The sequence below is a fragment of the Brassica napus genome, chromosome C9 (assembly GCF_020379485.1).
Source record: "Brassica napus cultivar Da-Ae chromosome C9, Da-Ae, whole genome shotgun sequence".
Taxonomy (NCBI): Eukaryota; Viridiplantae; Streptophyta; class Magnoliopsida; order Brassicales; family Brassicaceae; genus Brassica; species Brassica napus.
In genome coordinates, this window is record NC_063452.1 from 51270352 (window position 1) to 51286526 (window position 16175).

The 16175-nt window shown below is 38.6% G+C and overlaps 3 protein-coding genes across 6 annotated transcripts; 2 read left to right on the forward strand and 1 right to left on the reverse strand.

Moving 5' to 3' along the window:
* Positions 1-1950: 1950 nt before the first annotated feature.
* LOC106418682 (AP2-like ethylene-responsive transcription factor TOE2) lies at positions 1951-5825 on the forward strand. 2 transcript variants are annotated; one of them, XM_013859430.3, is made up of 11 exons: positions 1951-2196; positions 2416-2816; positions 2928-2953; positions 3037-3067; positions 3179-3266; positions 3347-3495; positions 3842-3933; positions 4074-4171; positions 4339-4452; positions 4888-5220; positions 5585-5825. In XM_013859430.3, exons 2-10 carry the CDS (start codon positions 2416-2418, stop codon positions 5191-5193), a joined length of 1305 nt encoding a protein of 434 aa, XP_013714884.1. In that variant the 5' UTR covers positions 1951-2196; the 3' UTR covers positions 5194-5220; positions 5585-5825. The 2 variants fall into 2 exon arrangements, with proteins under 2 accessions (XP_013714884.1, XP_013714881.1); XM_013859427.3 differs by having other exon boundaries at positions 1951-2816.
* A 128-nt stretch (positions 5826-5953) lies between these two features.
* Positions 5954-9980, reverse strand: LOC106417607 (B3 domain-containing protein At5g60130). 3 transcript variants are annotated; one of them, XM_022710084.2, is made up of 5 exons: positions 9775-9980; positions 9614-9684; positions 9132-9528; positions 6514-6746; positions 5954-6412 (listed from the first exon to the last, which is right to left on the reverse strand). In XM_022710084.2, exons 1-5 carry the CDS (start codon positions 9782-9784, stop codon positions 6152-6154), a joined length of 972 nt encoding a protein of 323 aa, XP_022565805.2. In that variant the 5' UTR covers positions 9785-9980; the 3' UTR covers positions 5954-6151. The 3 variants fall into 3 exon arrangements, with proteins under 3 accessions (XP_022565805.2, XP_013713842.1, XP_013713841.1); XM_013858388.3 differs by lacking the exons at positions 9132-9528; positions 9614-9684; positions 9775-9980 and adding exons at positions 7104-7174; positions 7258-7437 and having other exon boundaries at positions 6514-7026; XM_013858387.3 differs by lacking the exons at positions 9132-9528; positions 9614-9684; positions 9775-9980 and adding exons at positions 7104-7180; positions 7258-7426 and having other exon boundaries at positions 6514-7026.
* A 262-nt stretch (positions 9981-10242) lies between these two features.
* On the forward strand, positions 10243-15838 carry LOC106416746. The gene is made up of 11 exons (XM_013857655.3): positions 10243-10718; positions 10825-11022; positions 11106-11356; positions 11486-11559; positions 11660-11817; positions 11959-12092; positions 12206-12463; positions 12564-14824; positions 14921-15023; positions 15162-15242; positions 15550-15838. Exons 1-11 carry the CDS (start codon positions 10535-10537, stop codon positions 15631-15633), a joined length of 3786 nt encoding a protein of 1261 aa, XP_013713109.2. The 5' UTR covers positions 10243-10534; the 3' UTR covers positions 15634-15838.
* The last annotated feature ends 337 nt before the right edge of the window (positions 15839-16175 follow it).

The window sequence follows — 16175 nt, forward strand, 5'->3', positions numbered from 1 at the left end:
GTTTAACTTTGAACTTATACTATGAACAATTGACAGAACTTTTTACTCTTTAATATTATTGATGAATGTGTTAATTATTTCTTAATACATAGTAGATTAAAAAAAACACACACATTACGATATGGACGTTATATTATCATCAAAGCAATCTTTACCCTATGTACCTCATCCTGTGATAATTTATAAAGTAGCAATGAATCTAAGAGTTCAGCAAATTTGCAATTACCTACGTCAGAATTTTAAGTATATAAACAGTCAACAGTAGTGTATTGAATATTATATTCATATGATTTAAAAGCCTTTACAAATTTTTATTTTTAAACATACACCAAAAACTTTATGAAAGTAAATATCCATTCAGGTTCTCAACCACTTCAAATACCACCAATGCCAAAAAAAATTAATCAAGTGCATAAAAACTATAATATATTTAAAACTACAATAAATACATTAGTTAATGAAAAATCATTTTTAAAAAGTATTATGGATGCATACATATATATTATGAGAAATGTATAAAAGGAAATAAAAGTAACAATAATTTGAAGAACAAAATGTATAAGACTGAGAATATTTATGATTTGTGGTCTAAGATATATTCAACTTATTGTCCTAATCATGGTGAAATAAACATTGAATAATATTTTTTAAAAAATTATATATACATAGAAATATTTTTAGTGGTAGAGTATATTTATAATTTTCAATATTTGGCCAAATAAAGAAAAAGGAAACCTGCATGTATATAACCATAAAAAGAAAACTACTTTAAATAATTTAATCAAAACAACAACCACGTACAACTAAACCCGATGAATGTTCCAACCTCAAAAGAAAGATGGTATAAGATCAAAAATCCCAAGACATGACATATAGTTTTGTACTAACATCTTACCAACCAATTTAATTTACATAGTTCGTTCAACAGTAATCAAAGCAAATATTGGTAGCTTCATAGTCTATTTAGTATTCAAATACATTAACATGTACAATATTTAACTAATATGTATATTTTTATATGATACAAATTTATATTAAAAACATTCATTCTAACTGTTTAAATGTTTTTAAATTTTCATCTCGTCCGTTGGACGGGCCAGCCCTGGTTATTACTAAATCAAATCATATGTTATTTATAGATATTCAGTTAGAATTTATAAAGTAATGACATAAAATTGATGTATATGTGATTTTCTGTAAACTTGATATTGTTTATACATTTTGTACAAAGCATATGTTTCATTTCTAACCGCTGAAATTTGACTGTCAGTGAAAAATATATGACAATTTACCTAATCAACTATAAAACACCTTAAGCTAATGTGTGTGTAATTATCGAACCAATAAGAAAAATCAAAATTTCATAACTATATCAAATAAGAAACACTATAATTATCAATCTGATATGTTAGTGAAACTCACTTTCTTCACGATCGTCTTAGTAGAATCCATATTTTGTACATTATTTTTTGAAATAATCACATTTTAAAAGAAACTAGTTTATACATGAGTGCATGCAGTTATTTTTAGTTTATATAACCCATTTCTTACATTAGTTGGAATCTATTTAAATCAATAATCACGAGACATATCTTTTTGGTGAGAACGACATATCTGTAAATATAGGACCCGCTCATAAATGAAAACGTCTTCAAAGTTATGAACGACTAGATTCGTGTTTTTTCCTTTTCGATTTTGGTGATAACTAGCAATTACTACTAATTAATGACTTAGTTAGCTTCGGTAACGAAATCAGAAAAAGCTAAACACACATTTAGTGAAGCACTTGAGTAAAAGCTAGAATCACGCTTCAGTTTCTTAACACTAATTTAAATTCTACACCATGTTAAAGAAAGCAAAACGAGTAGCACGTTGGCACTTTACCCCCATGGAACCGGGATAACCGGTATCCAATTGCCGAGAAAGATGGAAGCGAATATTTATTATATGTTGCCACTGACCCAAGTCCCATCATCATTCCCGACGAGACGATAATCTCTTCCTCCTCCGGCGAAGCCTAGTCAGTCGCCTTCTCTTTCAACTCTCATCGCCATCCATGTCTCCTTAGTATCTCTCCGTCATCATCTGTAAATCATCCTCTATCCTCGCCGTTCAACCCAGGCCGCGTTTTGATTAATTTAAGAATCTAATCTCCTGTTGATTCTCCTCCTCTGCTCGTGAAGATTCCGACCCCATGTAATGTGATTTTCTTCCGATCTCTGTTCATTTCAATTCGACGGCGATCGATCGCTGAGTCAGTTCATCGGATTAGTGGATAGGCTTTGATCGTATCTGTGCAAAAGGTTTTGACGATTAGTATTTGTGTGAAGCTTTTTGCTGACTTTTTTGAGATTGATGCTGGATCTCAATCTCGACGTCGACTCAAAGGAGGTTTCCGGTGCTGTTTTGAATCAGATGGATGAATCAGTGACGTCGAACTCTTCGCTAGTCAATGCCGAGGCGTCCAGCTGCATCGATGGTGAAGAGGAGCTGTGTTCCACACCCGCCGTGAAGTTTCAGTTTGAGATACTGAAAGGAGGAGGTCGAGAAGATGAAGAAGGAAGAAGTGAGGTGATGACTAAGGAGTTTTTCCCTATTGAGAAAGGTGCGAGCTTTGGGGATTCGAGCGGACAGAGTTCCAGGAGCTCCGTTGATATTTCTTTTCAGAGAGGGAATCAAGGCCGAGACGCTGCGAGGGTGATGCAGCCACCAGCACAGCCGGTGAAGAAGAGCAGGAGAGGGCCTAGGTCAAAGAGTTCTCAGTATAGAGGCGTCACTTTCTATAGGAGGACAGGCAGATGGGAGTCACATATCTGGTAAACCTGCTTCTCTTTGATTGGTCTTGGATGAGTTGTTGATGTGTTCCTCGTGAGACACTTTAGATCTTGTAATAATCTTTTCCTTCTGTCAAATTTTCTTTGTTGCAGGGATTGCGGTAAACAAGTTTATTTAGGTAATGAAGTTTTACCACCGTCAGCTTGATTTCTTCTGTGCTCTTAACTCTCTAATGAAGTTTCACTCTTTTGAATTCAACAGGTGGATTTGACACTGCCCATGCTGCAGCTAGGTAACAACTTATGTTGTTTTGTATGATCTAATTGATATCTCAACTGTTTCTGCTTATGGTACAAGAATATGGGTGTTCAATAAGTTCATGTTTGAATATCCTTTGGTGCAGGGCGTATGATCGAGCTGCTGTCAAGTTCAGGGGTTTGGAGGCTGACATCAATTTCGTTATCAGCGACTATGAAGAGGATCTCAAGCAGGTTTTGACTAAGATGTCGAAAATGTAATGAAGACTTGCATGCTTTGATGTGTGTTCTTATCTGGTTTTCCAACTTTGCAGATGGCGAATCTTGCCAAAGAGGAAGTTGTGCAAGTACTTCGGCGTCAGAGCTCTGGTTTCTCGAGGAATAATTCAAGATATCAAGGAGCTAATTTGCCGAAGATTGGCGGATGGGGAGGAGCTCAAATGGAGCAGTTAAATGGAAACATGTAATCAACTTCTCTAGGGATCTAAATTTTTGTCCTTTACACATGCTGTGTCCTTCGTGGTTTTGTCTGATTGTGCTTAAAGCCATTGCTAAAATGAGCGAAGTGCCGTAGATGAAGAGTTTGTTATCTTTCGTTCATGTGAACAAATCTCTGTTAGACCACTAGCAGAAAACCCATTTGTGATTATGAGTTATATCCACAAATTCTGATGGTTATGATACAGTTATTAGCGATCTTGGGGTCATTGTCATCTGGGTATAAGCTGCATGCTCTTATTGATCGTAAACTTGAATTGAGATGGTGTCTTTCATACTAACTAATTGCTCATATTCTTCTATGGAATCAGGGCTTATGACAAGGCGATAGCCACAAAATGGAATGGAAGGGAGGCTGCTTCTTTAATCGAGCCTCATGCACCCAGGATTATTCCAGCGGCAGGTAATGTAATTGATGCTCCGTTCCTTGCTTGTTAAACTGGTCGATGCTGTGCAGGTTTTTCTGCCATCCTGGATATTTCTTCTCAGTGTGTGTGAAGCTACGACTAACTTGTTAAGGTGTTTTCTAATTTCCTTATATAGCTAATGCTAAGCTCGACCTCAACTTGGGAATCTCTCTTTCACTGGGAGATAGCCCAAAGCAAAACCTTAACAATGTCGTATGTGGAAGGAACTCCAAGGTGCCTTTTTTCCCTCACCAAATATGATTTAGTTTGCTTTAATATCAATGTTTCTTGACCATATCACATCGCAGTCTGCAACTCAAAGCTATTTTTTCCCATTAACTAGCTCGAGTTCTCATGGTTCTTTCTTGGTTCATAAAGAAACTCATCCATTTGATAAACAGATGGAGAACCACATGGCTGCATCGACATGTGATACACCTTTCAATTTCTTGAAAAGGGGTTCAGACCACCTTATTAACCGGCATGTCCATCCTTCTGCGTTCTTTTCACCCATGGTAAATACTAAATACCATCTCTTTATATCCAACTGGTGTCACTGCCACGCATCTACAACGTGCACAATCTTCTGTTGCTTCTGTCCATAACTAGAACAGCATATTACATATGAGTTTTGAAACTTAGCAAACTTTGGTCGACTTATGAGTAACTTCTGCAATTAGATATTCAGCAAGTGGTTACTGTCAATGTTCTAAAAATCGTTAGGCGGTGGTTAGGCGGCTTGTACAGGATTATTGATTTTTAGAATACTGGTTACCGTTGTGATATTTGATCAGTTAAGTACTTTGAGCAGAGTTTTATGTTTTTGCCTGTTAGTGTTGTGTTATTGCTTGTTAGTTCTTTGTCGTGATATAGGCTTATCATCAAACTGAAATACTTGACGATGTCAATGAATACTACTCTGCGCTAAAAAAATCATTTCTTTTCTCCAGGAAAGAACACCAAAGGAAGGTTTTATGCCAAGGTCTCCCCAAAGCTTCCCTGCCAGGACATGGCAACCGCAAGATCAGCCCAGTGGTGGAACGGCCACAACAGCTACAGCAACGCCACTGCTATCAAATGCAGCATCATCAGGATTCTCACACTCAGCTACACACCCGCCTTCTTCATCCACTGCTACTCTTCATCCTTCTCTGCCCTTCCTCAATCTGAATATGCCCGGTCTCTATGTCATCCACCCATCTGAGTACGCATCTCATCACCACCATGACATTAACCGCTCACAACCACCACCATAGCGTCCTGATTCTTCCGCCACACTCAAGGTACGAGTTTTTAGGACGCAATATCATTCAGCTCATCTTTTTCCCAGCACACAAGTTGCAGTTTCCTCATCATGTTTAACACGTTTTGCTTATACTCCACAAGAAAAGAACCCTTTGCTTATACTCCACAAGAAAAGAACCCAAATTTGATGGAAGATCCCTACAGTTTGAGATGCTTTTATAGTAGTATGAATCTTGATGGGCTAAACTTGAAAGTAGAATGAGAAATGATTAGCTAATAGGCAGAAGAATGATACAGAGTTTTTAGCATTATTCTCCTCGTGTCTTATCTTCTTCTGTCAATAGTTTTTAAAGGTCATATAAAAACTGTGAGTAACAACATTCTTCTTACGTGAACGTGCAGGTTCCAAACATCGCTGAAAGTTGGAAAACTTTGAACTTGACTGTGGAAGGGCCAATCCCTAAAATATATTGCACTCTATTTGCCATTGTTTGCTTCTCATTCTTCTTTTGATTTGTAACATATAAGCCAGGGGGTACTTACAAAACAGAAACCCAAACCCCATTTGTCATATTACTATGATGTCTCTGAGACTGATTCGGATAACCTTGTTCAAACTCAATGCAATCTATTTGTATGAATATACTGTGAGAATTTTACTTGTTATAACCAAACAACACAAGACACGATATAGTTACAGGCAGCGAGACAACATGGTATGTATAGACAACATCAACATGGGTTTAATTGCTAGAGAAATAAACAGAGTGATGAGATTCAGGAAATCCTAATAAAAAACGTCTTTAACACATAGTTAAGTTGCAAACATCTCTAACAACACAATCCATAGCTATAAAACCAAATCATAAAAGCATCCTTACATAATATGGTGCTAAACACACACACACACACACACACATGCCAACAAGACTCACAAAGCCACATACATAAACCGAGAGAGACTCATCATCATAATCCTCTAACAATGTGGACCTTGAGAATGTGAGCTACATCATTGCCATTCTTCTTCACCTCGCATATAATCGTATCAGTAGTCTTCACGTTGTTCCTTCTGAAGACACTTCCAAAGCCCTTGACGAACAGACATCCGTTATCCTGAAGCTTGATTTTCCTCTCCAACGTCCCGAACTTGGGCACGAGCGGGTCGACGATAGTTATTCTCTCAGTAAAGTGTAAGTTGTAGTCTTTCATAATGTGAGATGGGATGAGCTGCATGCATGACGAAAGAAACACACATCATACATAATACACAAAAGCACAAACATATATAAACCAAAGCAAAGTGTGAAAAGATATTTAATAATCATTACCAGTTGGCTCTTTTTCTTCGGGTTCAGGATCACAGTAAAGGACGGGCTATCCGGATCATCCAGAAGCTGCCTATGATCATCATCACCATCAGCCTCCATACCATCATCGACATCATCAGCCTCAACATCAACATCAACATCCTCATCATCAACTTCATCATCATCGTCATCATCATCATCGTCGTCGTCGATAACAATGACATCATCATCATCGTCATCATCAGATTCATCTTCTTCAACCTCTGCGGACTTACCAAGCTTTTTACACGTGGCTTGGCCGTAAACACAGAAGTTGAAGAGACGAGAGCCATCGAACTCGAAAGCCAAGAACTCTCCTCCTTTCAGATCTTCGTCTTTAACGATCCTCTTCCACCCATCAACCATAGAGAACTTCTCAGGATCGCCACTAAGTTTCTTCAACTTCAGTTTCCAAACGTGTCCGTTGATGTTTGTAACGGTTACGCTCTTAGGAACAGAGCTCGGTAAACAGCTGTTGAACGAGACAGGTATCTCCTGCAAGAAGATCTACAAGTTTCAAACCCTAGAAAAAGAAAAACAGAGTGAAGAGAAAGTGTCTTTTTTTTTTTTACCAGATCGTCTCCTGAGTCGTTAGGTAAGTACACTTTGAAGAACTTTGGAAGACGACCATCAGAAGAATCACCTGATACTGAAGAAATTATAAGAGAGGCTATGCTACATTTCAAATGGAGAATCAAGAAGGGAAGAAGACAGTAAAGGAGAAACCTTTCTTCATTGTGTGTCTCTCTTTGTGCTGATCTTTGTTCGCCTCCACACAAAAAAAGAAGAGAGTTTATTTTGGGGGTTGAAGATGAGATAAGTTCTTGGGATTCTAGGTTTCGTGTTCGAATGGCTTAGATTCAAAGGGTTTTTTTCTACATTTGTAGGAAAATTGTGAAAACAGAGACTGCACTCTGTTTCTCTGTTTTTTTTCCTTCAAATAGTATACAGACCATTACCTCACGCGCTTTCACTAAATGCAACTTAATTCGTCCTGACAACAAAAATTACTGAACCAAAAAAAAGGAACAAAAATTAGCGCCAAGGCCCACAAAGCCCACGAAAACAAGAAATGGGTCTACGTTCATAGGTTTGGTCTCAGGTTCAGCTAGTAGGACTGAAAATACTTGGAAAACTGGTGGGTAATCTGATACTTGACGTTTAGGAAGAGTTCAAAGTTCATAGAGTCAATGTTAGCTTCCAAATTTACAAGTGGTCAGTGGTTCACTGTGACAACAAATTCATATTTTTGAGATATAACTGTACATGAAACTAAGGAAAGAGAAGGGCTTGCATCCTTGTGGTTTCCATTATCACAGACGAATGCCGGAGGTCCCATGTTCGATTTTCTGTCGACGCGATGGTACTATGACACTCCAAAAAATCCTAAAAGGTACGGTGGGATCTAGTTTACTCAAAACATTGCAAAACAAAAATGAAACTAAGGAAAACTGTAGTGGAGCTAATGAGGTTGATCAGTTGTTTCTTACAATGTTCCTTTCCTAGTTAGTGTTTGCTTCCTTACAAGCAACTAAAACACGGAGCAGCCGGTCCTTTCCTTATCTTTCTGGTTATATATACTTTTTAATGGTTAAAGGCCATAAGTTCGCTCTATGGTACTAAAGATGTGCAGTGTGACCTTATACCAGGTAAGTCTTGGCTTCGGTTGAGTTAGCTATTGTGACTGGACATGCATACCAAACAAAATCTATGCTAAGTAAGTGTTCTATTAGTTGTTTCAGCGGGTGGTAGATGTTAGTAATTGATCATTCAAATTATCAACGAGTCCTTGAGCTCCACTCAGTGATATCCTTTGACTAGAGTTCCATGTTGTTAGCTTGATAAGTCTGGAGTACAAACATAATATCTGCAGCTTTAAGCTGGATATTGACAAGAATCTAGTGGATAACTGTTGAACATCTTTTCTGTTCTCCTTGTGATTTCTGTTTTTCTGTCAACCACAACATTCTTCTTATGTTTATGTTTTTTTTTTGTTTTTTTGAAACAGAAACATTCTTCTTACGTAAACTTTAAGGTTTGAACAGCCCTGAAGCTTTGGTAACATTGTGATTGTACTATAATGTCATTGAGATTATCAACCCAACCTTGCATTGTACAAACTCAAGAACAAACAATATATAACACAACATGATTATTTAGTATTAGACCGTTGTCACTGCATGTTGCAGACACACAAACAACACCAAGAGGTAGATTTATATAATAGATAACAGAGTACTGAAATGATTAGTGTCTTGATTTAAACCTACTACTAAGATTTTTTACCATCCTTACATATTCTGGAAGTAACACAGAGAGAGAGCTTCATCCACTTATAACATGGACTTTGATCTCACGAACCAGACCATTATTCTCCTTCTCCACTGTCACTCTTAGTTGAGACTTCAGAAGAACCTATTAAAGAAAAAATGTTAATAATACACATGAAAATAAAGACACTCAGAAGACAAAAATTTCTGTTGTACCTTTCTCTATTATCTCTGTCTCAACTCCACTCCTTGTCTCATCATCATCATCATCAGTAGTATCCTCATCAATAACTATGATATCTTTTGTAGACTGATCTTCCATACCAGAACCTTGTCCACTACTAACAGAATCATCATCATCATCATCATCCGTACTATCATCATCAATGACTATGACATCAACACCAGATTTACCATCTTCACCCTCAGATTCATCTGTGATCTCTTTGGTTTTCACTGAACTTCCAAGCCTTTTACAAGTAGCTTGGCCGTAAATACAAAAGTTGAAAAGACGATAGCAATCAAACTCGAAGGCCAAGAACTCTCCACCTTTCAAATCTTCGTCCTTTACTATTCTCTTCCATCCATTAAGCATAGAAACTTTATCAACATCATCACCACAATGTTTCCTCAACTTCAGTTTCCAAATGTTTCCATAAATGCTTCTAACAATTATGTACTCAGGTAGTGGCTTTGGTAAGAAGCTGTTGAAAGAAATGGGTATGTCCTGCAAAAAAGGATCTACAACTTTGAACCAAAAAACAAAGAAAACTAACATAGAACAGAGTGAAGAGAAGTGTGTATGTTTTTACCAGATCATCTCCGGAATCATCAGGTAGATACACTTTGAAGAACTTTGGAAGACAATCATCAGAAGAATCTCCTGTTCCAAAAAAAAAGAAGAAAGAAATAATAAAAGTAAGATACAATGTAACTGGAGAATCAAGAAGGAAGAAGAGAGTAAAGGAGAAACCTTTGTTCATTGTGTCACCTCTTTGTGCTCTCAGAGATCTTTTGATTTCTTTTGGGGAAGTAAAGATATCTAACACTCTTCTCTTCTAAATAGAAGAAACGAAAATAACAAAAACTTTGTCTATATTATTTATCTTCCCATCCCACAGGCCACAGTTTGCCTTTTGCAGTATAAAACAGAGCTTGTCCTCTGGTGAATGCTTGTTCCTTCAAACGGGAAAAGAGAACAACATTATTGATACTACTAGACAACTGTCACGTACCTACATTTACTTTGATGCTCCTCGAACCGAACCAGTTTAATTCGAACCGGAAAACGAATAGATAGAGAATCAGTGGTGACCGAAGTGAGGAAGAGAACCAAAGTCGGGTCAAGGCCCACATAACGAGTAATGGGCTTGAAACTCGTCCTAATTGTTTAGCGTAAATGACGATATCGTCCTTAGACTATTGAAGAAAGTTGTGTAGTGTAGACCAATTCGAGTAAAGGGTAATATAGTCAACTCATGTGTATCAATCTGACCCGATCGATTGTCATCTTTATTTCAATTTCAAGTTTTTTTCCAACGTCTTCTTCCCGCTTACGAAGCCGGAATATTCTATTCAACATCGGCCGACGGATTTACGATTCCGACCACGAACAACGCCCTACCTGTTTCCTATACTAGCTTAGCTTCTCGCATCAGTGTAAGTAAGAGAAAAACTCTTAGCGATACCGATTAGGGATTCAGATCTCGGACGTTGCTTAGTGAGGGTAGGCAATGGAGAAGGATCTGTTAGATATCTCTGGAGAAGACGAATCCAATTGGCTTATGAGAGACACGCCGTTTAAAGGCGTTGCGTCGTTTTCCGGTGGCCGGGAAAAGAGCTATTTAGATTGCTCGCCTCTCCAAATCCCTATATCAAGCCGCGCCGTTCCTCCTCGTCCTCCTTTTTCTTCAATTGGTACGCGCTCTTTCACCGAGAGATGATGTTCTTCTCAAACCTTTTAGCATATTTTTGAATCTTTGATTAAAAACTTGGAGTGTATATTGGATAAATGATTTTGCAGGGAGAGTAACAGGCAACACCAGCAACGTGGAGCAGCCAAGCGCTTGTACTGATACAGGCAGTGTAGGCAAGGAGAATACCAGTGGGAGCAAAGTTGAATTGAGTGTGGAGCGACAACAGATGAAAAAGAAGAAAAAGAATGCAGGATTCAACTTGCGGAAAAGCTTAGCTTGGGATAGAGCCTTTTCAACTGAAGAAGGTGACTTGTTAGTGTTCATGGATTTACCTTTATTCTCCTGTTTGGTCTATGTTATTAAGCTGGGCAATGTGGTCTTCAACCAGGTGTTTTGGATTCCACTGAGCTATCTAAAATCACTGGAAACGCTTGTCTAGTTGGTGGAGATATGTTATCTGCCATTCAGGAGGAGGCAACGTCAGCTTCCAAATTTACTAATGTTTCACCAGGTCTACAAGCACTTGAAGAGAACCTGTTTAACGACTTGCCTGTGAATAGTAAAAGGAGAGAGAAGAAGATTGTGATTGGCACTGTGCCCAAGTACTCAACACCATCTAAAGCCCAATCTTCTTCCATGGTGAGTTTCATGGAGCTGGTGAAGGAGATCAGTTGTTTCTTACAGTGTTCCTTTCCTAGCAAAAATAAGTTTTTTTAGGCGCTTTTTTTTTTCTTTCTATCTAACTGTCGAATGCATTTATTGGCACAGAAAAAAGTTTCAGCTCAGGATTTGAGGAGCGGTTCCAAACGCAGTGGCTGTCCCCGGCCTCCTCCTTCATCTTCATATCCTTTTCTTACTTAATGTACTGGTTGTTAAAGCAATTACCATCCATGCTTTTCTGGTTATGTTCTTTTTGCTTGTTTAACCTTAACTTCTTTGAACCCTGAAAAGACCTGCAAATGTGCATACAACAACACCACGTAGCAGGGAGTCGAGCGTATCTAAAGTTTCTAAGACTAAATCTGATCCAGTTTCAAACAACATGACAAAGATTACTCGAAGTCCCAGCAAACCGAAACTAAGTCAACCTACTCAGTCAAGTATGTCCACATGCAGTAATTAAACAGAACCTCTCTCATAACGTTTTTTTCCTTCTTACGTTTTCAGCAACTGCCTTTGCGGCAGATTTTAAATATTGTTACATGATCGAATTGCCTTGGTTATTTCTTCTGATACGGCAGGTAATTCTCAGAGGAGCTTAGGATCTGTAAGCTTCTCGAAAGGCACTTCCAGCACAAAGAGTAAAACAAGTTCCAGCCTGGCGAGCAGAAGTTCAATTCCGAAGCCCTCTCTTAAGCAATCTAGAAGAAATGTGGTAAACCATTGCTGTCCTCTGCAAACCATTATATCAATTAGATTATGCACTAGAAATTTGAAGCGAATGTTACTTTTCCATGACTATAACGTGTGCATTTTCTTGAACTCTAGATCACCAAAACATCAGGAGCTCCTTCAGCATCCAAGTCACAGCATTCTGTTGCTGGGAAGTCCAACGATGGCCCTATGACTACATCAGATATGGATATGCTTGCTCATGCATCAAATATCGCCGACTCTGATTTGACTAATATGGGCACCGCATTAGCTCAAAATAGTAGAGTTGGAAACACGCAGTCTGCAGTTTCCCGACTGGCAAAGCCATCAGGTTTAAGACTGCCGTCACCGTCAATTGGCTATTTCGATCAGGTATATTATTGAAATGTACTGAAATCTAGCTTTTGTTGAGGGTTACAACTATGGTTTTAGGCTCTTAATCTCTCATACTTCTTATTCCTGATTTTTGCAGTCTGGTTCTCAACCGTCACACAGCGCAGAAGAAAAACATAATCAGCTTCCAAAGTCTGATATTGGTTCAGCTTCTCGTTTTTCTTTGATCCCTACCTCCAAAAAACCTCAATTTTCTGAAAAAGTTCCCAGAGTTAACTCCAAGTCAGCAACTGGTAACATCGGCAGTTCAGGTCCAGCTGCAGGTTTCTCTGCTCAAGAAAGGGTGAAAATAGGCCTGAAAAGCACTCGGAAAATAGAATCTGAAGTGTCGTCTTGTTCAAAGGGTTCCCAGATAAATGAAAGCCTGCAGCATCCATGTATCGTTATAGGTGATATTTGTACATCTGAGAACATCTCTACAGCAAAATGCGAAGATTTTCAGAGTAGCAGTAAGCTGCCGGTCAGTAGAATGTCTGATAATAATACGGATGAGCAAAGGAAGACTCTCTGCTCAGTAGAAGGTCCATTTATCAAAGGTTCCATGGATTCTCCGGTGCAGGGTCCTTCTGGCCCTTCTGGCGATGAGTTACCACGGTTGCAAGTCCGCAATCAAGAGGAAGATGTATGTACTATGAACGCTTTCAATGAAGACTTAGATACATTGGATGTACATGGAAAACCACAAAAGGAATGCGTGCACCCTGGAGATGAAGACGAGATGAGTCATTTCCTTTCTGGAGAAAACAATGTGCTAATTATCAACCATTCTACTGAAAATGTAGCAAAGCAGTCTGAGGTTTTAGATTCCCTCACTTCAGATCCAGGGCCTGCTGACGCACCAGATTGTGTTCAATCATCATGCAGCCGTTTTGAGGAAAATGCAGTGTTGGACTCTCTTCCGTGTGGTCATAACATAGAGTGTGATGGTCAGGCTGTAGTAGAAACGGAAAAGGGAATTGAAGTAAGCGATAGCACAGAGACAAACTGTGAGGCTGATTTCGTTGGTCCATTTTCCGATTGCAAAGACTGGTCTAGAGAATCTGAAGAACAGCACTTCTCGTGCCAATTAGCCCTTGAAGGGAAAGAGGGCAGTCGTGAGATAGATGTCTTGCCTAGAAAAGAAAGAGCAGATACAGATGATGTCGCTGATATGCAGATAGATTACTTAACCGGTTCTTCTGCAGATGAACAAAACATCGAACAAGTGAACTTACTAATGCGTACCTCCGCTGAAGTTAAGATGGAGGATAAATCTCTGGAATCATCTCATGAAACCTGCTCTGAGAAACTAACTTCTGAAAAGCATATTCAGTATAACTGTTCCAGAGCTGCAGATACATCTGATGTAAAGGATGTTTATGTAATGAAGCAGACCGATCAACTTGAAACATCAGATCGTTGCTGTCCAGCAAAAGATGTATCTGCCACAGTGTTCTCTTATTCAAATGAGGAGCTTGAAGATAACTCAGAGCTGGAAGACATGGATCTGGTTACTGAGTCAGATAGCTCAGATGAGGAGCCTGATGGTAATTTGAATCTGAAACAGGTGAATCTGGTTACTGAGTTAGAATTCATTAGTGACCTCGATGAGTTTCCTATCAAGGGCATTCCTGATCAAGAATATCTGGAACTAGAAGCTATCCATACTGCAATGGACCAGTGTGGAAAACCTAAAACTCTACTAAGTGAATCAATTGGTTCCCCGGCTTCTTTATCTGGAGATCCTGAGAGTCTAAATCAGGACACCGTTTTTTCCAGAAGCTCCGAAGGCAGGTCGAGCCAGGATTCAAATTCTGGATGTATTGTGTATAACTATGTTGGAAAAGCTGAAGGCCAGACAGATACTGAAAAGGATTTCAGTACTTGGGTTACTGGTCAAGAATTAGCCTCTCATGAAGAATGTGAGGTTCAAGTTACAAAGATCTCTCGTGATCCTGTAGAATATTTGACCAGAGAGGAGGAATCAGGAGCTCCGATATTCATGAAAGAGGCATTCTCAGCCAGAGATGATATGCAGCCTGACGAGTTTACTGTCCTGAGTGATGACACTTTGCCATCAGAAAGTGGAAAGGATTCCAGTGCTCAGGTTACTGATCAGGAACTCGGCTCTTATGGAGATGTGGAAGTTCAAGTTATAAAGATCTCTCCTGATCCTGTAGTATACGTGACCAGAGAGGAGGAACCAAGGACTCCTATGACCACGAACGAGGCTTTCTCAGTCAGAGATGATATCCAGCCTGACGATGACAATTTGACATCAGAAAGCAATGAAGTCCATGCCTCTGGAAGCAGTAGCGATCGTACATATTTATCAGAAGGCAAGGATAAGACCGTACCAATGTAAGTAATTAAATCCAGTCTCCACTAGTAATCTGCTTCTATTCCTTAAGCGCAGTTGAATGTTGAGAATTGGCTGATAATTCACTACTTCAACAGGGATGCTAAGTCTGAGAAGAAACCTGATCCTATTATTGTAAAGCCTCCAAATGCTGTTCCATTTTCTGACGAATGGTTAGCTGCAATTGAGGCGGCTGGGGAGGTATAAACTAGTATATATTTCTCAATGATATGAATGAAACTATGATGATAAAGTGAAGATCCACTTGCTGTTATTGCGTATATATGAAATAGAATTATTTGGCAATGCCTCAGCGGATCTCTTGTGTTTCAAATGTAGGAAATCTTAACTCTGAAAAGTGGACGTGTACAACATTCACCAACCGACAAGACTGTTCCTGAACCAGGTCCATGGTCTCCGGTATAGTCCTCTCTCCCTCTCTCATTACCATTCGCGTAGATTTGAAAGAGGCGTTGATAAAAGGAAACATGTGTTGAAACGCTAGGACTTGATTTTAGTTTAGCTTTTTTCTACTAGTGTGACAGGTTACAACAGTATGTAGAATGCACCTCTTATTTTTTTCTATAATTTTCACCACTTACCCACTAATCAAGTAGTTGCTCCACTGCAATCTTTCACATCGTTCAAAAAGATAAGCAGTCCAGATGTCATAAAATTGGTTCATGACACTAACTTGAGAATATTTTTGTGTGTTCGTGATGGTCAGGTGAAGAAGAAGAACAACCAAGGAGTAGGACCATTTGACTGTACAAAGTATACAAACAAAGGTCTTCCTCCTACTTTAGATTGAAAACTTGGTTTCTTCTATCTTAATAATTATTTTCTTTGTCTTTTACCCCTTTTTAACCACTACTAGGAAAGTAAAACTTTGTTGAACACAATCAGCTTTTTATTGCATGCTTAAGAAATCAAATGTGTACAAAGAACTTGCTGTTTTGTTCTTGTTTAGAGGCATGAATGACTTGTTCCATAATGGATAATTTTCTTAACAGTCTTTTGCGATATTCATTAGGTTGAACTTTGTATAGTAGGAGAAGTGGGCAATGATATTTTTGGACTGCACACAGTCGAGAGCCGTTTATGTTGTTTCAATTGATGTCGAAACTATTCCTCTTTCTTGGTTGGTCAAAACTGTAATTACCTACAGGTCCACTCAGTTTCATATTTAAATGATATAAAAAATTTCATTAGCCATCTCCATGACATTTCAAAAGATCAATTTTGCAAAATAAATTTTAGGAAAATAACTTTTTGGAAATGAACTTAGATTCTATTTATTAAACAAGCACAACAGGTTATATGAAAGAATTTGTCCAAAATACCAATGTTCTA

Bases quoted from the DNA above. Each gene is read 5' to 3' on its own strand.
- LOC106418682 (XM_013859427.3), top strand. From the start codon at position 2,356: ATGCTGGATCTCAATCTCGACGTCGACTCAAAGGAGGTTTCCGGTGCT. The intron at 2,817-2,927 runs GTAAACCTGCTT...TCTTTGTTGCAG, and splicing joins AGATGGGAGTCACATATCTG to GGATTGCGGTAAACAAGTTT. The intron at 3,934-4,073 runs GTAATGTAATTG...TTCCTTATATAG, and splicing joins CAGGATTATTCCAGCGGCAG to CTAATGCTAAGCTCGACCTC.
- LOC106417607 (XM_022710084.2), bottom strand. The intron at 9,529-9,613 runs GTAAAAACATAC...CCTTTTTTGCAG, and splicing joins ATGATTCCGGAGATGATCTG to GACATACCCATTTCTTTCAA. The intron at 6,747-9,131 runs GTTCTGGTATGG...CAGAGGTTGAAG, and splicing joins TTCTGTTAGTAGTGGACAAG to AAGATGAATCTGATGATGAC.
- LOC106416746 (XM_013857655.3), top strand. From the start codon at position 10,535: ATGGAGAAGGATCTGTTAGATATCTCTGGAGAAGACGAATCCAATTGG. The intron at 11,023-11,105 runs GTGACTTGTTAG...GTCTTCAACCAG, and splicing joins AGCCTTTTCAACTGAAGAAG to GTGTTTTGGATTCCACTGAG. The intron at 11,818-11,958 runs GTATGTCCACAT...CTGATACGGCAG, and splicing joins AAGTCAACCTACTCAGTCAA to GTAATTCTCAGAGGAGCTTA.